General features: G+C 41.7%; 1 protein-coding gene across 1 annotated transcript in view; it reads right to left on the bottom strand.

Moving 5' to 3' along the window:
- Positions 1–22,939, bottom strand: part of LOC132405179 (erythroferrone-like) — a 95,107-nt gene that overhangs the window by 37,690 nt on the left and 34,478 nt on the right. The window contains exons 2-5 of the mRNA XM_059989879.1: positions 8,558–8,671; positions 3,785–3,887; positions 850–1,052; positions 55–163 (exon numbers count right to left, since the gene is read on the bottom strand). Of these exons, the coding sequence (XP_059845862.1) occupies positions 55–163; positions 850–1,052; positions 3,785–3,887; positions 8,558–8,671 (529 nt within the window). The remainder of the gene's footprint in view (positions 1–54; positions 164–849; positions 1,053–3,784; positions 3,888–8,557; positions 8,672–22,939) is intronic.

Genomic DNA, 22,939 nt, shown 5'->3' with positions numbered 1-22,939 from the left:
CTCATTCAGCCCTTTTACATGACTTTATCCCATATAAGTAGTCTGTGTCCTTACCGATATGGAGGTTGGCAGAGAACTGGTAAAACCCGGCCACTGGGGCGACGTACTGTCCACTGGTCAGATTCAGGCCAATTCCTCGCAGAAACACACCATCCTTCTCAGGCTAAAAGGTAAGAAATTTATTAAGTAACTCAGCCAGACTCAACTTCAACATTTCTCCAGTAATAATTCCAACTAAGCATGTTTTAATGATTAAGACTCTAGAATACATACTCCACAAAATCCTGTCACAATATCTTTATTACTTCCACGAAAATATGAAACCACTACAAATTAACATTGTTGATCTGCAAATCAACATACCAACATCTTAAAAGTTCATAGAGAAATTCTGGACCAAATGCAACTAGAATAATTTAATCTAGAATTGTTTTAGTGAATAATTGGAAACCTCAATTTCATCTGTCTGGGTTGAATTGCAATTCAGATGCCAGGACAGATTGTGTGGGATGATGACTGACCAGAGATCTGAATTAGATGGTGTGACCTGTACCACGTTCACACCTTAACTCCTCTCGTCCATTCCCACAAGAACCCCCAACGGCCTCTGTGTGTGTTGGCTGCCAAGCTTTCTTAGTACGTGAAAGACCAGAAATAATGGGTCCATGTCATGCTAGAATCAGGCCAAGGGAGCAATGCCAATTCTGCTCCACAGCTGCAGATTTTGAACCAGGCAATATAGTCCATTAATTATTCAGTGATTATAATAGACAAAATGCTCGTGTTTATTCATTTCGCCAACATTGGTGTAAAAAGATATGACTTTTTTTACATTGAAAATGCACTTACAATATGAAAGTTCTGCAGCTCCCTCAGACTTTTTCTGCCCATCACAAGGTCGTCCTTTAGCTTGCAGTGAAAGGCTGCTTCCAGCTTGTGATATTGTCCCATCTCACTGGGTAACAGGGGACAATAGGCAAGAATGTCCTGAAACCCTAGACATTCCTGGCACTTTTCCCACGAGGAAATCCTATTTCGTTCTTCAACCACTTCTGCAGAAATAAAATTAAACTAGATGAAGAAAGACATAACATCCAGCATCTTTAGTCATACTAATTCCAATAGCTGTGAGGTTTTAATTCTGGTAATTTTATTTGCATTCCTTCACTCTTTTCCATTTTCTAATATTCCCATGATAAACAATGCACCCAGCTGAAAGGTTAATGGCAGATCTGTGTTGATTATCAGCTATATTCACATGCATCATTTGATATCCATTGAAGGACATATTAAAAAAATCTAATCTGGGGAAAGACAAGGCATGAGGGAAAATACTAGAAATCGTATAAGTAGGTTTGTAGAATCAGTTGATACCATTCAATACAGAGCAAGGTCAAACTTGAAATTATGTTAAGTTTTCAAGAATCCAAGTAGCCTTTATACAAGCTACTATCTGAGCTCTGATCTCTTTAATAGATAGGCATGTGGAAAATTTGTTACCACCCCAAGTTTGGAAGCAACCTACATACTGGAAAAATCTTCCGATTTAAGAAGTACCAGAATTAGGAACTGAGGTGCTCTAATCTATAGGAGCACAGATCAAAAAATGGGGTTTATCCAAAATAGCTCTTAGATGGTGTTCTTCTGTGTATATTTCTGTGCATAGTCAAATAATTTGAAATTAAATAGACAAAGATCATAAAATAAAACTGTATTTATGGATATTGAGATGAGTATTAAAGGACTATCACAGAAGTTTTAGGAAAGGTTAAATGAAACTGTTCAGACCAAACATCAGAATGGGGAAGAAATGTGATTTTGAATATCTCAGAAGCTGCTGATCTCCTGGGATTTTCACACACAGCAGTCTCTAGAGCTTACAGCGAATGGTGCAAAAAATAAAAAAACATCCAGTGAGTGGCAGTTCTGTAGGCAAAAAACCTTGCAATGTCACTCCATCATTTTTCCTATGCTATATCGATGGCTGCATTGGTGCTGCTTCCTGCAAGTTGACTTCATCAACTTTGCCTTCAATTTCCACCCTGCCCTCAAATTTACCTGCTCCATTTCTGACAACTCCCTCGCCTTTCTCAATCTTTCTATCTCTATCTCTAGAGACAGCTTGTCCACTGATGTTTGATATAAACCCATCGACTCTCACAGCTACCTGATACCTCTTCCCACCCTATTACTTGTAAGAATGCCTTCCCTTTCTGTCAATTTCTCTGTCTCTGCTGCATCTGCTCTCAGGGTGAGGTTTTTCATTCCATAACGAGGGAGATGTGCTCCTTCTTCAAAGAGAGGGGCTTCCCTTCCTCCACCATCAACGCAGCATTCAACTGCATCTCTTACTCTTTGCGCACATCTGCCCTCACCCCATCCTTCCACCACCCCACAAGGGATAAAGTTCCTATTGCCCTCACCTACCACCCCACCAGCCTCCACATCTGGCACATAATTCTCCGTAACTTCCGCTATTTCCAATGGGATCCCACCACCAAGAACTTCTTTCTCTCCCCCCACTTTCTGCTTTCTGCAGGAATCAATCTGAATGTGATTCTCTTGTCCATTCATCCCTCCCCACTGATCTCCCTCATAACACCTATCCTTGCAAGTATTACACCTACCTCTAAATCTCATCCTTCAACTATTCCAAAATGTCCATCCCTGTCCTCGTCTACTGTCATAATGAGACCACACTCAGAGTGAAGGAGCAGCACCTTATACTCTGTCTGGGTAGCCTCCATCCTGATGGCATGAATATTGATTTTTCAAACTTCTGGTAATGACCTCCCCCCTCTCACCTTACGTCCTTGCCTGCCCATCGCTTCGCTCTGGTGCTCCTCCCCCTTCTTTCTTCCAATGGCTTCTGTCCTCTCCCATTAGATTCCCCCTTCTCCAGCCCTGTATTTCTTTCACCGATAAACTTCCCAATGTTTTACTTCACACCCCCACCAGTTTCACCTATAACCTTTTGTTACTCCCTCCCCTCCCTCCATTTTCTAACTCTAACTCAATTTTTTCTCCCCAGTCCTTCTGAAGGGTCTCAGCCCAAAACGTTGACTATACTCTGTTCCATAGATGCTGCCTGGTCTGCTGAGTTCCTCCAGCGTTTTGTGCATAGTTTGATTTCCAACAACTGCAGATTTTCTCTTGTTTGTGTCTTAGCTCTAATTACAAAGGCATATAAAATCATGATATGAAATTGAATTTTTAGACTTATTCATCTCAGTCTATTAACACCCAAATTATTTTAACTCTTAAGTTCCTTGCCATTTATCTTAAGTACAACTTGGGTTTCTGTGGTGTCTTTGATGTAGCAAAAAGTCCCAATGCACATCACAGGAGTGTTAATAAACAACATTGTCATCATTCCACAAGGAAATGTAGAACAAGTGACCAAAGTCATTGTCACAACTGTAGGATTTAAGGTAGGAACAGGCAGAGTTACGATGGTCTGGGATAAGGGTGAGGGCAGACATGATTGCAATCAAGGCTTTAGAAGTTTGGGAGAGCAGATATCGAGCTGGTATTTTGGTCTCAAGATGTTACAGAAGTCAGGATAGACAGATCTACAGCAAGAATTGAAAACAGTGAAGAAAGGCAGAGGAGAGACAGGAGAGCAACGGCGTAGCTGCATGTGGCAGTAACAAAGGCATGGGAGTATAAGTCGGTACAGGTAAGTGACGATTGTAATGAGGCTGAGAAGCATATTCCTATTTTAGAGGATGATTCAGAAGACAGCCCCATTTTTATCACAGTAAATGATCAAATGTGACTTTACCTTTCAGCATCTCTTTGAATTCTTTCAGGAGCACCTCATGTGTGACAACAGCCCCTGGAGGCCCCTGGGGTCCTGGGGGACCTGGTGGACCCGGAAGACCATGCTGTAAAATACAAATATAAACACCTGCTAGGTACAAATGTCTTATATTTTGAAATTTCATCACAGCCCCAGATAAAGTCTGTCTCAAGCCTTATAGGCTCATCAGGCCAGTGCTTATGCTAGTTTCCATGGCATGAAACGACTGAGAGTATGAGACCTCCCCCCCGGAGAAGGACGCCAGTCTATTGCGAGGTTAACCCCCGACATTTTGCCGGTACCCATTTTCAGCTGGTGGACTGGTTAAGTGCATTGCTCAAGGACACAACACATTCCCTCGGCTGGGGCTCAAACTCACGACCTTCAGATTGCTAGTCCAATGCCTTAACCACTTGGCCATGCGCCACACACAGCCCCAGATGGCAGTGCCTTATTCTGAGGCCATGCCTCCAGATCTGGACCCTCAGGCCAGCCTCCTGTCCATCTCCCACACCCTCTATGGTTCTGAGGGGCCATGGCTGGTTTCCTTCCACCATTCTGATTGGGAGATACAGCCAGTCTGCATCCTTTTTTCACTGGACATTTCACCAATAATCCACAAAACTGTGGACATTTCATTGCTACCTAAGGACAAATCTAGGAAGGAGAAGAGCCCTGGGAACAAGTGGGCAGGCATCCCACATTTTCAGTATTGCCCCTTCGATGAGTGAAATTGTTAGGTGGGAGTGAGGGATGCCATCTGCAAGTTTGATGTGTCTGTAGTGATCCAGGTAAATGATGAGTATTTACTGCTCTATGTCTTGCAGATGTTTGGAAAGCTTTGGGGTGTGACGAGATGAGTTATTCGTCAAGGATAACCAGCCTTCAACCAACTCTTGGAACCACCGTGTTCATGTAGTTGGCCTGTTGGGTTTCTAGTCACTGGTAACTGCCTAGGATGTTGGTGGTGAGGGACTCGACAGGTGCTAATAGAGATGGTCATTACCCTGGCACCTCTTTGAAGTGAAGGTTATCTGTTACTTATCAGCCCATCCTGAATGCTGTTTGAGGCTATGTCCACACTAGACCGGATAAATCCGTAACTGAAGCTTTTTCTCTTCGTTTTTACCCTTCGTCCACACTAAAACAGTGCTTTTGTCCCTGAAACTGGAGCTTTTCAGAAATGCTCTCCAAAGTGTGTATTTTTGAAAATGCCGGATTGGCCGGATCAGTGTGGACGGGGTATCCAGAGAAATCTGAAAATGCTGTCAGACGGCAGCGCGCTATTTCATTGTTTTCTTGAACGTAGCCTAACAATTTCAGAACAAACAGCAATGAAACTGACACCAGAAGAGTTAGAAATGTACTCACCATATACTTTGACCCATAACTTACTGGATAAATAAGTATACTGTACTCACTTTGCCCAGTTTTTTTGTCCTTGCTCGTATGAAGGTGGTTTACCTATTTATGCAATTACTTCTCTGACAATAGATGTGTAACAGCCTAATGTAACATTGTATGGAAATACAAGGTAACACTGATGCAGACATGTTTTATACATTTAACAAGGTGCTTTATTAATGCAACAGAGTTAGTCAGTTTTTCAATGTTTGTCGTCAGCCAGGTCAATCTGTCATTGAACTCTGTCAGTTGCCTCCATACGCTTCAGTATTTCTTTTTTTTCACTTTTAAGTTCTCCTGCACGAAAGCCAACAGCTGTCCGTCGTTTTAAGTTTTTCTAGTCTGTAACTACACAAAAGCGCACTTTTATGGCGAGATTCGACACCAAACATGTCGCTTATTTTTGGTAGATGAGTCCTGCGCATGTGCAGGAGGAGAAGATTTGCCAAAATCTCCGTTTCAATGTGGATAGAGATTTCTTTAAAAACACCTAGTATGGACACCTATCGTTTTTATGCGAAACCGGCGTTTTCAAAATTATCTGGTCTAATGTGGACGTAGCCTCAGTCATGCTATATGCAGGCATAGTCTGCTTCATTTGCTACCAATACAGTGTGGACAGATGAATGACATTGAAATGCACACTCAGAATATGCCCTTATTACTTTTATCGTTTCTTTCAATGTGAAGGAGTACTGATTCATCAGCTACGTTAATCAGGAGGAGGTTTCCTTGCCCATACTTATCTTGATGCCTGGAGACTTCATGTGATCTGAAGTTAATGCTGAGGTCTCCTATCTTTACTCCTTTCCATTTATCCTGCATATGGGTCATGACATGGTTAGGAATTTTGATAGAAAACTGGAGCATGTAGGCTACAAGAAATGATACTGTGAATACCACAAATCAAGTTGAGGATTGAGAAATCTATGGGATATCTCTCTGAATTTGGAAACCACTACCCAGATGTTAACAAGAAGGGACTTACAAGGTTTTTAGGCTGAATAACTTTTTGTGTGGCTGGACCGAATATTTCAATTGATGCTGAATGGTCCACATGGTTTTATCCTATCATATCTGGTTCATTTAAAATCACCCTGTACTCCAGGAAATACCACCACACAGAGTGTTTGGGAGTCATGTTTAGTGGCTTTAGGCTTCCTTCCTTCCTTGTGAGATATTCATGTGCTAGGTGGGATATTAGTGGGTTTTAGTTATTATTCCTGACATAGGCATTTTATAAAGTTATGATACTAGATTTCTTAATTAGCTGAGTTTAAATTCCCATATTTGGATTTGTACTCGTATCACTACTTTACCATGTGCCTCTTTTCTTTGAAGGGATAGAGTGAGAATTTTGAAATGGCTGCAGTGTTAGGCTAAGAACCAATGTAAGTCACAGAGATCAAACTTGCCAATCTGAACTTGTCCAGTGTTGTCTGTTTTTAATACCAGTAATTTGGGTTTGTTCTAAGGTTTAAATAAAAATCTAAGGTACTGTTCCTGTCTTTTATGTAAGATTTGCCACCAGCGTTAATTTACACATTTCAATGTTTCAGCTTGGTCATTAATGTTTTTTAATGTTGTCTTTGTAATAGCTGAAATTGATTAAATTGGATTAATTACTATAGGATGACATAAGCACAGGAAATAGTCTCTCATCAGTCTACTGGTGCCTCTTTGCTAAGTCCGGGCCTAAACTTTCAGTTTCACCTTCCCCTTCATCATGGATGAATGAGAAATTGTTGATTTAATATAGAGTGTATTCTCCTCACTGACAGCCACCCATGAAAGCCAAGGGTAATTGACATGAATTTATAGTCATGCAACATAGACGCTGCCCTTTCAGCCCATTGAGTCCATGCTGATTATTGAGCACCCACTAATCCTACACAACTTAATTTTATTCATTTCTCCCCACATTTACATCAACTCTCCTTGGATTCATTCACTCACTTACCCACTACAGGCAATTTACAGTGGCCAGTTAATCTACAGCCTTCATGTGGGAGGAAACTGGAGCACTGAAGAGAACATGCTATATCATCAGAATGAAAACTCTGCAGGTTGGCATTGGGTTTCTGGTGCTGTGAGGTAGCAACTCTACTGGGGTCTTGGACCCTAACACCAACTGTTTATTCCTTTCCATTGATGCTGTCTGGCCTGCTGAGTTCCTCCAGCATTTTGTACACTCTGGATTTCCAGAATCTCTTGTGTTTATGTGAATCTCTACCAGCTGCAGCATTGCTCCTAAACAACTCCTCACTTACGTCAAGCCACACAGAAGTCCCTACCAAACACAGGGTGCTTTCTAGTGTCAGATGTACCTGAGTAATTCATCATTCTCGATGTGTGAATTTCCTGTAGCTTCACTCCTGGGCATGTTTTCATCTGCCCTTCATCCCCTTCCCCATCTGTTTCCACCTATTATCTATCAGCCTCCATCTCTCTCCCTCGACACCCATCCTCGCACTGTTATGGACTAGAATTCCGTCCTCTTCCTTCCCCATCCTGATGCAAAGTCTCGACCCAAAATGTCAGCCTGCACCTTTTGCCTGGAAAGATAGTACTTGACCCTTTGAGTTTTTTCCATTCTTCTGTTTTCTTTCTGTTCCTGACTGCTGCATCTACTGTCTCTGTTGTATTCATATCCATTGGCTCCACTATTGAGGATGGGGCCTTCGGCTGTGTTGACTTCTTGGTAACTCCTTTAACGACCTTCCATTTCACACTGCACCTTTAAAGGCCTCAGATTTTATCTTCCTGACCAGAGTGCTGACACTCTCTGTTTATTTCCACTTTTGAGAGTATCCACTCTTGTTAAGTGATGCATCTTGGGGCTTTTATCGAAGTTAAAGGCACAGTACTCTAAGAGCAGATGGGTGTATAAATCAAGGAATGAAAGTACAGGTACATGGATACAAATATCCAGGAGTTTGGATGAGGTTGGGAGAGCGAGAGGGGAAGTTGGCACGTGAATAAAGATCCACTGATTATGGGCGCAAAATTGTTCTTGGTTTAGTTTAGTCTGGCTGCCTCGTCTAATCAAGTTTTTCTTTTAAATGTATGCCTATGAACCCAATTTCTAGCACCCACTCATATATTTCTCAGTGATGTTATCTTACTGAGCGACTAGATTTCACTGATTAACACTCAGACCTTTTACTCTCTCGCACGACCATTGTTGCGTGCCGTGTGATTGACTCCCGGTGGTTCTCTGTTTATCGGTTCAGTTCACATTAAACTATAACCAGAGCGGTAGACACTCAGATGCTGAATGAGTTAACCCCATATCCTCCCAGGTATGGAGATGCCACCTCCCTGTCTCACACGGCACCATGCAACGATTACCTGTGTTTTCCGTGCTTTTCCTTTGTTCTTCCGCCTTTCATTGACTCCCTTTTCCGAGTGCTCCACAAACAGAAGCCAGCTATCGCGTGGGTCCACAGGCATATCCGGTAGCTGCTGGAGAGAAGATGAAAAATGAGACAGGAATTCAGCTCCTGAGAAGCAAAAACTGAGTTATGGGATAGAGTCATTGATTGGTAGGGACTTTAATAGCTTTAAAAGAGCTGAGAATGAGCTAATTCAGGTAACATTTGGAAATGTGCCCTGTGGAACTTGAAGCTTATTTTAATTCAAACGTTTGAAGCAATATTTACTATTCACATTCTAAGACTAGGTGCAGATGGGTTAAATAAAAAGAAAGGCTCCCTCAATGCTGGACCAACAAGCACTCTCCGGAGATCTATAGAAAGGGATAAGGGAAGAACGCAAAGCACAAAGCATTCCCAGATCTGATAAAGTTTGTTAGATCCAGAGTAAAGTTCTCTAAGGTTAATAAATATTGGATGTCAACAAACATTCTGGTGGTCTCAATAAAGTTTCATGTGGTATAGCAGCTCTGACAAGACTGGAAAAGCAAGGTAGAATTTGATTATAAATCAATGCTCGTATCTGGCCCACAATGTAAGACACAGGAGCAGAGTTAGGCTACTGGCTCATTAAGTCTGCACCGCCATTTCATCAAAGCTGATCCATCTGACACCCACTCCCAGACTGTGAAAGAACAGTGTGCGCCCAACTGCATCATATGTTCCCAAAGTGTGAAAGGACAGTGTGTCACCCTTCTCTAATTGCAGAATTACAGAATCATTGGTGCTAAAGGTTAAGTATTTACTGAATGTGCGTTTACCACGGACAAAGTATAATTAAACTTTAGAACTTATTTCTCTATTGTTCGTGAATATTGTTGAGCACAGGTCAAAAGTTTCCATTGGGACATAAGACTGGATATAACAATGAAAGGCCCTTCAGCCCAGTCCATTACAGTATTGCTTAGCTAATCACAACACTGTTTTCACTGGGAATGAATAAGTTTTATTGTTTCCTTTGTTGTTCTATTCTGCTTACATTTCAGACATCTAATACACAATGAATCTTTTTGGAGAGAGTCAGGGGAAAGCACAGGAAGATTTATTAAGAGGAATTGTTGGCACTTCATGGATATAGAGAGAATTGGAATTTGTGAGACTTTGTCACCCACTCAGTAACAGTTGGAGTATGTCTGTCTAGCCAAGGCCAAGAACTCAACCTAGCAAATATGGGCATGAGACATCAAGGGTGGGTTGGTAAATTGGCACTTGTGTTTGGAACACTTTGGGTGCTTACTTACACTGACTCTTTCACGTATCACTTTCAGCACTGCTTTCACACAATACTCTTTTTCAGTCCTTAACTTGAAAATTTCTGTTATGTATGAAATGAAATCATCTGTGCTCCAGCTGAATACTTTACTTTTCTCTCCCCTGCGTGCATTTTTGGAACGAGTGCCTACTATGGAATTTCCCTCTTTCCCTACATCTTATTCCCCCCTCCCCCACCAACCCTAGACACCTTAAGTTAAAAATACCACCCGCCTTTTTCCTCCTGATTAGTGCCGTCAACCTCGCTTTCCTTTAGCACAGTTGTTCCCAACCTGGGGTCCATGGACCCCTTGGTTAATGGTATAGGGGTCCATGGCATAAAAAAGGGACGGGAGCCCCTGCTCTGGAACAAAACTTCAGATATCTTCAGTGTATAGTATGTTAAAATTTATTATAATTGAAAATGTTGTATCTACATACATAGATGTTTGCTCGTATTTGAAAACTGCCAAGATTTTAGCCTCTCAGTCCTAATTCTTTGCAACTATATTGTAAATGATACTAATTGTCCATTATTATAACTACAAGCACATGGCTTGCTAATCAGAGGGGGTTGTGTATTTAAGCCACTGGAATGAGTATAATGCCACTAATAACCCTAAAGGCTTGAAGAGGGCATGATCATTTCATGAAGATACCAAGAAACAGCAGATACCAGGACCTGGAGTAAATGCCGTAAGAACGGCACCGTAAGACACCGTAAGAACCTAATGGATCAGCAGCATGCAGGGAGACAAAAGGATAGGAGATAGTTTTGGTTGAGACCCTATATCAGGACTGAGAGTGTAAAGGAGAGGTAGCCATCATAAAGAGCTGAGGGAGAAGCATGAGACTGAAATTGGAGAGCAATTGGTAGATCCATATGAGGAGAGGTTAATAGACAGATTGATCCAACTGCCTCACCCCTTCCTCTCACCTCTTCATATGAACTGTCTCCATTACACTCGAAGTCCCATTGCAATCTCTCATGCTAAAAGATTAACTTCCCTCTACCAAGGTTACTTGACCTGCTGAGTTCCAGTTGCAGTTTGTCTTTGCTGTTCATTTCATGTTTTGAACCAGTTTGAAAATGATGCATTCTCAACATGACATTTTCTGATCATTATAGCTGGATCATTAGCATGGCAGAAGACTCGTGTGTCGTTGGGGAGGCCGGAAAATTTTTCGTTGTGCACCCAAAGACCTGGGATCTTTGCGATCTTCAGGCACAGAGCTCGAAAAAAGTGACGAAATGGACTTTTAACATAGTAAACCAGCGGGTTGTCATTATGTCTCCCGCTCGCTGCATAAATGGGGGACACCTCCCTCTCCCTTATTAGGGAGAGAGAGAGAACCCGTGGTTTGTTGAATGCTGGATGAAATGTGAAGTCTTTGCTGTGGCCTCGCTCTCGCTTGTGCTCAGTGTTGATGCCGATGCTTACTTTTTTTTGCCGGTGGGAGGAGTGGGGGGGATTGTTGCTCGCTGTCGCTTATGCACGGGAGGGGGAGCTGGCGGGGAGGACTTTGGAGCTCTCATGCCTAACTGTCGTTCATTCGTTGGAGCACTTCTCTGTTTTCGTGGATGTTTGTGAAGAAAAAGCATTTCAGGATGTATATTGTATACATTTCTCTGACATTAAATTGGAACTTTGAACCTTTGAATTTCTGCTTAGTCTTATGCCCCGTACATTACCCAAACAATTAGAAACATTTTTTTCTTTCTTTCTGACATATTTCTGTTCTTCAAAACACCTAGAGAAGTGCTAGAAAGTGTGTGAACTCTAGAATGTTAACTATTTCTACATAAATATGTAGACCGGCTCTTCACATAAGTCTCAAACAAGATAAAAGAGAACCCAAATAAATAACATAAAAACATTATACTTGTTCATTTATTTATTGAGTAAAATGATTCAATACAACATGTACTTGTTGGAAAAAGTATGCAAACTACTGGGGTTAATGACTTCTACAAAAGCTATTTGGAGTCAGGTGTTCCAATCAATGAGATGAGATTGGAGGTGTGGGTTGTAGAGTTGTCCTGCCCTATAAAAAAGACACACAAAGTCAGGTTACTGACAGAGCTTGTTCTTCTCAAGAAAGATCTGTTTATGTACACCCATGCTTTGATCAAAAAAAATTTCAGAGGCTCTTAGAAGAAGAATTGTAGAGATGTGTGAAGCTTGAAAAGGCTACAAAAGCATTTCTAAAGACCCGAGTGTTCATCAGTCCACAGTAAGAGAAATTCTCTACAAATGGAGGAAACTCAGTACTGTTGCTACTCTCCCTAGGAGTGGGAATCCTGCAAAGGTCACATCAAGAGCATAACATGAAATGCCAAAGGAGGTGAAAAAGAACCCAAGGGTAACAGCAAAAGACCTGCAGAAATCTCTAGAACTTGCTAAAGTCTCTGTTCATGTGTCAACCCTAAGAAAAACATTGAACAAGAATTATGTTAATGAAAGGACACCACGGAGGAACCACTGTTCTCCAAAGAAAAACTGTTGCACATCTCAAGTTTGCAAAAGACACCTGGATATTCTATAATGTTTCTGGGACAGTGTTCTGTGGACAGATGAGACAAAAGTTTAACTTTTTGGCGGAAATGCACATTGCTATGTTTGAAGGAGAAAGGGCACAGCACACCAAGACCAAAACCTCATCCCAACTGTGAAGCATGGTGGAAGGAGCATCATGGTTTGGGGCTACTTTGCTGCCCTATGGCCTGGACAGCTTGAGGGAAAAACTAATTCAAATTTGTATCAAGACTTTTTACAGGAGAATGTCAGGGTAGCAGTCACCTGAAGCTTAATAGAAGTTGAATAATGCATTAAGACAATTATCCATAATACAAGAGTAAATCAACAACAGAATGGCTTAAAAAGAAGAATTTTTTTTGTTTTGGAATGGTCGAGTCATAGTCCTGACCCTAATCCTATAGTAATATTGTGGAAGGACCTGAAGCAAGCAGTTCATGCAAGAAAGCCCACCAACATCCCAGAGTTGAAGCTGATTTGTAAGGAGGAATGATGTAAAATTGCTCCAAGCCAATGTGCAGGTCTGATCAACAGTTATTGGCAATGTTTGGTTAACATTTAACAAGGGTGTCACACCATCAACTGAAAGCAAGGGTTAACATACTTTTTCCAATAAACACATATAATATTGGATCATTTTTCTCAATCAATAAACAAACAAATATAATGTTTTTTGTGTTATTTATTTAATAGGGTTCTCTTTATCTAGTTTTAGGACTTCTGTGAAGATCTGATCACATTTTAGTTCATATTTATACAGAAATAGAGAAAATTCAACAGGGTTCACAAACTTTCTAGCCTCACTGTACTTCTGGTTTTACCAGAAATAGGAAGATAGGCAGGGGATCAATCTATTCTACAAGGGATAGTCAGTCATTCATGAGTGTTTTTAATAAAGTTTCATTTTTCAAGTACTTCTAGTGTTTTCTAATCCCTGTTAACCTGACAGGTTGTAGAACACAAGAAGGTCCAGGCATCAACTGAGAATATAGAGGAATAAAAAACACAAAATGCTGCGGTCAGTGAGTTGGATGTTCATGCCGGCAGGAAGGAGGCTACTTAGGCGGGAGATAAGGTATAGAGGAATAATGTTGTTTCTGAAGCCTCAACAAACTTCTTTGTGAATCTCCCCTCTACACACCTGGCAGGACTCTGAAAACCTGTGACAAATAACTGGCAGGTGTTCTCTATGACATTTTCAACCTCTCATTGCTACGATGAGAAGTTCCCAGCTGCTTCAAAAGAGCAACAAGAAGAGCAGGGTGAACTGTCTTAACAACTGTTGTTCAGTAATTCTCCCTTCTATGGTGATGAAGTGCTTTGAGAGGTTGGTTATGACTAGAGTTAACTCTTGTCTCAGCAAGGACCTGGACCCACTGCAATTTGCCTATTGCCACAATAGTTAACAATAGATGTGATCCCATTACTCTTGATGCAGCCTTGGATCACCTGAACAATACTAACACCTATGTCAGGATGCTGATTATTGACAACAGCTCAATGTTTAATACAGTCATTTCTACAGGTCTAATCAAAAAGCTCCAATACCTGGCCTCTGTACCTCCCTCTACAATTGGATGTGTGACTTCCTAAACAGAAGACCACAAAATGTGTGGATCAGAACTAACACCTCCACCTCAATGACAATCAATACTGGTGCGCCTCAGGGATGTGTGCTTAGCCCACTGCTCTGAACTCTCTACAGCCATGACTGCATGGGATGGCACAGCTCAAATGACTTCAATAAATTTGCTGATGACATAGTTATTCTTGGCGTAGTTTCAGATGGTGACGAGAGGGCATACAGGATCGAGATATTTCAGCTAGTTGAGTAGTGTCGCAGCCACAACCTTGCACTCAGCATCAGTAAGGCCACAGAGTTGATTGTGGACTTCACAAGTTAAGATGACAGAATGTACACCAGTCCTCATACAGAGATCAAACATGGAAAGGCACAGCAATTTCAAGTTCCTCGGTGTCAACATCTCTGAGGATCTATCCTGTGCCCAATGTATAAATTTGGCTACAAAGAAGGCACAACAGCAGCTATGTTTCATTAGGAGTTTGAGGATAGTTGGTATGCCACCAAAAACACTTGCCAATTTCTACAGATGTACCATGGAGAGTACTCTAAACTGGTTGCATCACCATCTGTTATGGAGGAGGTAGGGTGGCTACTGCACAGGATCAAAATAAGCTGCAGAGAGTTATAAACTTAGTCATCTCCATCATGGGCACAAGATTCCATAGTATCCAGGACATCTTCAAGGTGTGATGCCTCAAAAAGTCGGTACCCATCATTAAGGACTCTCATCATGCAGGATATGCCCTCTTCTCATTGTTACCATCAGGTAGGAGGTACAGGAGCCTGAAGGCAGACCAACAGTGATTCAAGAACAACTTCTTCCCCTCTGCCATCTGATTTCTGAATGGACATTGAACCTATGAACACTACCTCACCACATTTTTATTTATATTTTTACACTACTTATTTAACTATTATAGATATAATATATATACTTACTGAAATTCATAGATTTTATTCTCTATTATTGTGCATTGCATTGTATTGCTGCTGCAAAGACAATACATTTCAGGACATGTGCCAGTGATATTAAACCTGTTTCTGATTTTGATTTTGACACATGAATGATATACAAATCTTTACAACTCAGCTTCTTTTCTCTTGCAATCATCTTCAGCCACCCTACCTCAATTCCTATCACCCAACACCGATGAACCTCCCTACTCCTATCTACACTCATCCTCATTCAATGAACAGTAAAGCCTAACTTTTGGACAGGAATCTAGGCAAAAAAATCAGATCACACTGTTCAATTTTAACTCCCTTTAATCGCAGGATTCTGCAAAGAGTGGTGCGGACAGCCCTGCACATCTGTAGTTGTGATATTCCCATGATTCAGGACATTTACAAAGACAGGTGTGAGAAAAGGGCCCGAAGGATCATTGGGGGCTTGAGTCACCCCAACCACAATCTATCCCAGCTGCTGCCATCCAGGAAACAGTATCCTAGCATAAAAGCCAGGAACAACAGGCTCTGGGAAGCTTCTTCCACGAGGTGATCAGACTGATTAACTCACGCTGATTTGAGTGTTTTCTATGTTACATTGACTGGTCTATTTACTATAGATTACTATGATTGCACATTTAGAAGGAGAAGTAATGTAAAAAATTTTATTCCTCATATTTGTGAAGGATGTGAGAAATAAAGTCAATTGAATTGAATTCAATTCAATTAACTTGAAACCAGTCCACGAACCTGCAGTCCAGAGTTTTCATTCTTAGCATTCTTTGAACTCGGCATCAATGCATCATAATTATTAGGGGCCAAAGTTGACTTGTTCTATCAAACTTTGTTCCTCATCCTCCATTGTCTACAGGCAGAAGATTGATTCCCATGTCATGGTGTTACCAACCACACCTAATTGACTACAAGACTTAAACAAAATATAGTGTCATCTATGGTTAGTTATGTGCAAGAATATCTCTGAGGCATTAAAACATCTGCTTATTTGATATTGAATCTGGCTTATTAGATATGCTGAGGTGATGAGAATTAGGGTGTGGGAGATTTTTGTGGAATGAGTGAATGCTGCCTGACTAAGGTAAAGGAATTATCCAATCAATTATCCAACTGATGGTGTTCCAGCAAGTGAAGAAAGATGAGAATGCTTTTGGTGACTATTGGTGAGTAGCAGTTTGGAACAGGTAGACAAGAAGTCACATAATGAGGCCTTAAGAATTCTAAACAGACGGATCAACAGCAGCAATATTTGTGCTGCTGTGAGTGTGGGCATCAGTCTCTGGCCCTTGTCCAGAATCTGATTTCTGCGGCACAAGCTGAAGGTGTGAAATCTTTAGCACTGCAATATATCCTTCATTAGACATAAAGCACGGGCACAACAAAGCCATGCATCCTTTACTCAAGTCTTCATATATGTAGGATTAATTTCTTTCTGGTACTCAGAATCAATACAATTTGTTGTTAATCCTAAACAAAATAAAAGATATGCTAGAAACTTGAATTAAAATAGAGCAATGGAAATAACATTTCTCGAAAGGAATCGGTGGTTTGTGTTCCAAGATAAAGACTTTTCATCAGCTGATATTCTGTTTGGATCATATACTGTGTTCACTGCTCCCAGTGTGGCCTCCTCTATATTGGTGAGACTCGCCGAGCACCTAAACTCTGTCTGTCAGAAAAAACTGCATCTCCCAGTGGCCACTTCCTATTCCCATTCTGATATGTCCATCCATGGCCTCCTCCATTGCCGTGCTGAAGCCACACTCAGGTTGCAGAAGCAACACCTTATATTCTGTTTGGTTAGCTTCCAAACTGATGGCATGGACATTGATTTCTCAAACTTCCAGTAATGCCCTCCACCCACCCCTTCACCATTTCCCAACCCATTTTCCCTCTCTCACCGTACCTCCTTGCCTGCCCATTGCCTCCCTCTGGTGCTCTTCCCCCCCCCCCCCACTTTTCTTTCTTCCATGCCTTCTGTCTCTTTCATCAATCAACTTCCCAGCTCTTTACTTCCTCACTCCCCCTCCAGGTTTCACCTATCACCCTGTGTTTCTCTCTCCCCTTCCCCCTACCTTTTAAATCTACTCTTCAGCTTTTTCCTTCAGTCCTGCCAAAGGGTTCTGGGCTGAAATGTCAACTGTACTCTTTTCCTAGATGCTGCCTGGCCTGCTCCAGAGTTCCTCCAGCATTTTGTGTGTGTTGCTCTGACATGAGATCATTAACTTGAAAAAATTACTGTTTTTGGCTTAACAGATGTCGTGTAACCAGCTGAGTAATTATAGCAGTTTCTGTTTTTATAACAAATTGTTTTTAATATTATAAAATGTTCAAAGGTGCTTCACATTGACAGTATCAGATAAAACTGACACAAAGCCACGCAGAGAGACATGATGGCGTTACGGTAATGAAATGGGTTTTAAGGAGTGGTTTAACAGAGAGTCACGGATTTGAGGATTTATACAATTGAACCATCACTGTAATTTTTTTAGAGGTGAGTACCACAAGGGATCAGCATTAGAACACTGCAAAGATCCCAAAGAGTAGATACATTGCCTAAGGTGAGCTTGAGTCAAAGCACACAGCCATACCAAATTGGATAAGATGAAATTAGATCATCTCAACAAAGCATATGATAGGGATCATGCCTTTACAGGTGGGAGAGATAAAATCCCCTTGCTCTCCTTTATCTAGATGTCTGTGGAAAGTTTATGATCATTGATGATGTATGAGGACAGGATAAGGCTTGGTTTTGATATCTCCCTGTGGCTGATACACACTGTGAATTGTGAAATGTTGTTCCATTAATATTTTTTTTAAATCTCAGCGATAGAAGCTTGGGTTTAAGAAATGCTGTACAACAATTATTTCTTTGACTTGCATTGTGTTTTTTTTTTCATAGAGCAATACATCCCCAAACACTGTAGGAGCTCTATGTTAAGAACAAGGAGCCATTAGAATGTATGATCAAAAGCTTGGTCAATTTGGAACAGTTAAACACTGGTCTCAAAGAATGGACGAGAGACTATAAGCCTATAAGATATAGGAGCAGAAGTAGGCCATTTAGCCCATTGAGTCTGCTCCACCATTCAATCATGGGCTGATCCAATCCTTCCCATCATCCCCACTCCACTGCCTTCACCTCATACTCTTTGATGCCCTGGCTAATCAAGAACCTACCTATCTCTGCCTTAAATACCCCCAATGACTTGGCCTCCACAGCCACTCATGGCAGCAAATTCCTCAGATTTACCACCCACTGACTAAAGTAATTTCTCTGCATCTCTGTTCTAAATGGACATCCTTCAATCTTGAAGTCATGCCCTCTTATCCTAGACTCCCTTACCATGGGAAATAACTTTGCCATATCTGATCTGTTTAGGAGATGAGGAGAAACTAGTCAGCTGAAACCATGGCCAAGATAGAAAAACTAAAGTCAAGAAACTTAGATGAAGCAGCAAGGTAGGATATTAATTTAGGATACTCAACATCATAAACACAACAACAAGAAAACATAAGAAACCAAAGAATTTAAAATCTAGAACAATATACCTTGGAACTGATTAACATATTTCTGAAAAATCTCAGTAAAGTACAACCCTTTATTTATTTTACCTGGTGTAAGTAAGATTTTTTTCCATTTAAAACTGTGCCAAACACAAAACTGGAGTGGGAAGTTTTGGTTGCTGGCATGTCAGACCTTTCCCCAGCATCAGATGATGTCACTATTTGTACAATACCTACTTCCACCTGTTTTGACATAACTTAGCAAAAGTGCTCCAAATAATAGCTATCATGAGATAGTCTCTTTTGAACTATGAGCACAGAAATTAAAGAAACATTTTGCCGGCATCAGGTTTTCTGCAGCTACTACATCATTAGGATGAACACAGTTGACTTAAACACTCTCCAAAATCCATAGAATGTGCTCAAGAGAATCCATAGAAGGTTTTTTACTGTATTTAGCTGGAGGCTAGGTGCCTTAGTATTGATACCAATGACAACAGCCATTACTGGAACATCATTATGGCCATTGCCAGCCATATTTGCCATGGACTAGAGCCATAGGACAAAGGAATTCACATGTCCATCTGTGAAGAGACCACACACATAGTCTTAAAACCACATCCTACTTCGACTGGAAAAATGGGTGAAGATGCCAGGGGGTCAGGGAGGGAATACAAGCTGGCAGGTGATAGGTAAAACCTGGTGAGCGAGAGGTGACTGGGTGGATAAGAAGCTGGGAGGTGATATGTGAAAGAGATAAAGGGCTGAAGAAAAAAATTGATATGAGAGGACAATGGACCATGGGAGAAAGGGAAAGAGGAGGGTCACCAGAGGGAGGAAATTGGCAAGTGAAAGGGTAAGGGGGGGAGCTAGAATGGGGAATGCAAAAAGAGAGATGAGGGAGGGGAGAGAAATTACCAGAGGTTTTGGGTGCCACATTTCCCGAGGAAATATTGGATTGAACAGCAGGAGAGAGATTTCAAAAGAGTGGGGCATTCTATGTGCCACAGTTTCCAAAGGGATTCATTAGACAGGACTTTCTGCAGACAAGAATGAGATTCCCAGATGGTATGTTGCCTCCTGGGAGCAATGGTCAGGGACATCTTGGATTTAGTCCAAAACATTCTTATGTGGGTGGGTGACCAGCCAGAGATCATGGTCCAGGCTGGTACTGACGACAGGGGTAGGAAGGGTGATGAGGTCCTGCAATGTGAGTTCATGGAGTTAAAGGACAGTGTTGTGATCTGCTACCCCTGCCATGTGTGAGTGAGGCCGGAAATAATAAGATCACACAGCTTTACACGTGCCTAAGTAGATGGTGCAGGAAGGAGAGCTTCAGATTTTTTGATTATTGGGCTGTCTTACGGGGAAGGGGAGCTGTACAGAATGGACAGGTTTGACCTGAATGGGGGGATTGGGGGTCAGGGAAGGGCTAATATCTTTGTGGGAAGGTTATTAGTCCTTTACAGGGGTGGGTGTGGTGGTGAGGCAGGTTAGACTTGAGTTGCAGGGGATGGGAACCAGAGTGCCAAAGCTGATAAAGCAGTGGTTGTGGGAATAGATGTTGTTAAGCCTACATACAAAGTCAGGAATCAAAAAATTGAGCATGGTGGGACTAACATTCTCAGTTGTGTATATTTCAATGTAAAGAGTATTGTAGGGAAGGCAGATGAGCTTAGGGCATGGATCCCCATGTGGAATTATGACATTGTAGCCATTAGTGAGACTTGGTTGCAGGAGGGGTAGGGTTAGGTTTGGCAGTTCAATGTTCCAGGGTTCCGTTGCTGTAGACATGATAGAGTGGGCAGGATTAAAGGTGGAGGGGTAGCATTAGGAGTGAGGAAAAATGTCACAACAGTGCTCAGACTGGAAAGGTTGGAGTGTTTATCTACTGAGGCTATATGGGTGGAACTGAGGAATAGGGAAGGTACAACCACGTTAATGGGAGTATATCATAGACCACCCATGTCCACAGGATATTGAGGGAGTAGAGAGATCAAAGACTTGCAAGAAACCTAGGGCTATGAGAAAAGATGACTTTAACCTATTTGAGATATCTTTATTTTAGATAAAGGTGGCATTGGCGACACACAGTGATGTTTTGTGGACTGCTCTCAAAATCTCTAGATATACCTCTTCTGAACTACTATTGCTGCAATCTGCAGCCTGTATTCACCCTTTAAGTAACATACTTTAAAGCTGTCTTGATGAACCCGTACGTGATTTTACTATGTCCTGAAGGACTCAGCGGATCGATTCTCTGGAATGCTGGTACAGCATCATTACGTGGACAAAAGTACATCACCATGGCTGGAAGAGAGGAAGAATAGGAGGACTCTAAGCCAGACAAAAATTCCAGGGTGTAAATCTTCCTCTAGCAGTATCTTGTTAGCAAATGTACAGTCTCTGGACGTCAAGATAGAGAACCTAAGGGAAGGATTGCTGTATTGGAGGGAAATGATGAGTTGCTCTGTTCTCTGTTTCTTGGAAAACATTTCTGGTTCACCTCAGACATGTAGGATTTGTTGGTCAGACCTGAATGGATCTGACCTCAGATTTGAAGAGGGCACAATGTGAGGATCTATGTTTTATGATAAATACTTTCTGGAGCTCTGATACAGTGGTCTTGTTGTGTTCTTGTTCCTCCTTCCTGGAACATCTAATGATTAAGTGGCATCCATCCCACTTACCAAGGGAATTCTCCTCTGTGATCCAGACAGCAGTTTCCATACCACCAAAGGCCGATGTTAAGCAAGTTCTTGGGGTATTCAGAGCTGCGATTAGCAAACAAGAAACAGCCTTTAAAATCATTGCTGGGGTCTTCAATCAGGCTTACTTAGAAGAAATCTCTGCCCAATTATCATTGATGTATCATCTAGAACATGAGGGGACCCACATTGAGATATTTGATCATCTGGTTGTTCTCCCCCTGCCTATATACAGGCAGGGGCTAAACAACAAGGAACCAGAAGTAAGGGCAACGAAGAGGTGGTCACAGTAGGCAAAGAGATGGCAATGGAACAACTTTGCGTCAGAGGACTGAGCCATGTTCAAGGACTCATCCAAGGATCTGAATGCTACAGTTGTCATGGACTTTACAAACTCAGTCATGGATGAGTGTGTTCCCACAAAATTATTTAGTCTTCCCCATCCAGAAGCCCAGGATGCACCAAGAAATCCACAATCTCCTGAGAGCCAGATTAACAGCATTCAGGTCTGGAGACCAAGTAAAATAGAAGAGATCCAGATACAACCTCTGGAAAGCCATCTTACATGCAATTCCAGACCAAACTGGAATCACAGAAGGATGCTTGACCTCTGTGGCAGGGATTGAATGCTATCTGCTCCTGCAAAATAAAGTCAAACAACATATTTGACAACAAGGTTTTGCTCCAATTTGAGCTCAATGCTTTTTATGCTCACTTTGACTGAAAATTTAAGGAGACACCTTCATGAACCCCTGATGACCCTAGGATTTCAGCCTCCAAGGCAAATGTGAAAGCATCCTGAGGCCAGGGAAAGCACTTGGTTCAGACTGGGTCTCTGGAGACCTGTACAGAAGATCAAGTGGCTGGAGTGTTCACTGAGATCTTTAACCCCTTACTTCAGCAGTCTGAGCTACCCACCTGCCTCAAGCAGGCTTCAGTTATACCAGTGTCCAAGAAGAACATAGTAATCTTCCTCAATAACTGTCATCCAGTAGTGCTTACATCCACTGAGATGAAATGTTTTGAGAGGTTGGTGATGAAGCACGTCAACTCCTGCCTGAAGAATAAATTAGATCTGTTCCAGTTGCATACTGTCACAACAGGTCAGCAGCAGATGTTGTTTCATTGGCTCTTTACTCAACTCTGCTCTGGACCATCTTGACAATGAAGATACATACATCAGGAAACTCTTCATTGACTACTGCTCAGCATTCAATACTATCATCTCCTCAAAACCTATCAATAAGCACCAAGACATTGGTCTCAATACTTCTTTGTGCAACTGGATCCATGATTTCCTCACTTGCAGACACCAGTCAGTTTGGATTGGCAGCAACATCTCCTCCACAATCAGCTTAGGTGAACCACAAGGCTATGTGCTTAGCCCCTGCTCTACTCACTTAATACTTATAACTGTGAGACTAAGCACAGAGCCAAATCCATATTTAAATTTGCTGATCAAACCATTGTCATTGCGGGAATGAAAGGTGATGATGAATCAACATATAGGAGGGAGGGTGAAAATCTGTCTGAGTGGTGCCACAACAATACCTCTCACACCAAATTAGCAAGATAAAGGAGTTAATTATTGACTACAGGAGATGAAAACCAGAACTCTATGAGACAGTCCTCATCAGGGGATCAGAGATGGAGAGGGTCAGCAACTTTAAATTCCTCTGTGTTATCATTGCAGGGGATCTGACCTGGGACCAGCACATAAGTACCATTACAAAGAAAGCACAGCAGTTTCT

This window comes from Hypanus sabinus, chromosome 2 (genome assembly GCF_030144855.1).
Source record: "Hypanus sabinus isolate sHypSab1 chromosome 2, sHypSab1.hap1, whole genome shotgun sequence".
Taxonomy (NCBI): domain Eukaryota; kingdom Metazoa; phylum Chordata; class Chondrichthyes; order Myliobatiformes; family Dasyatidae; genus Hypanus; species Hypanus sabinus.
This window is presented reverse-complemented; position numbering and strand designations above follow the sequence as displayed.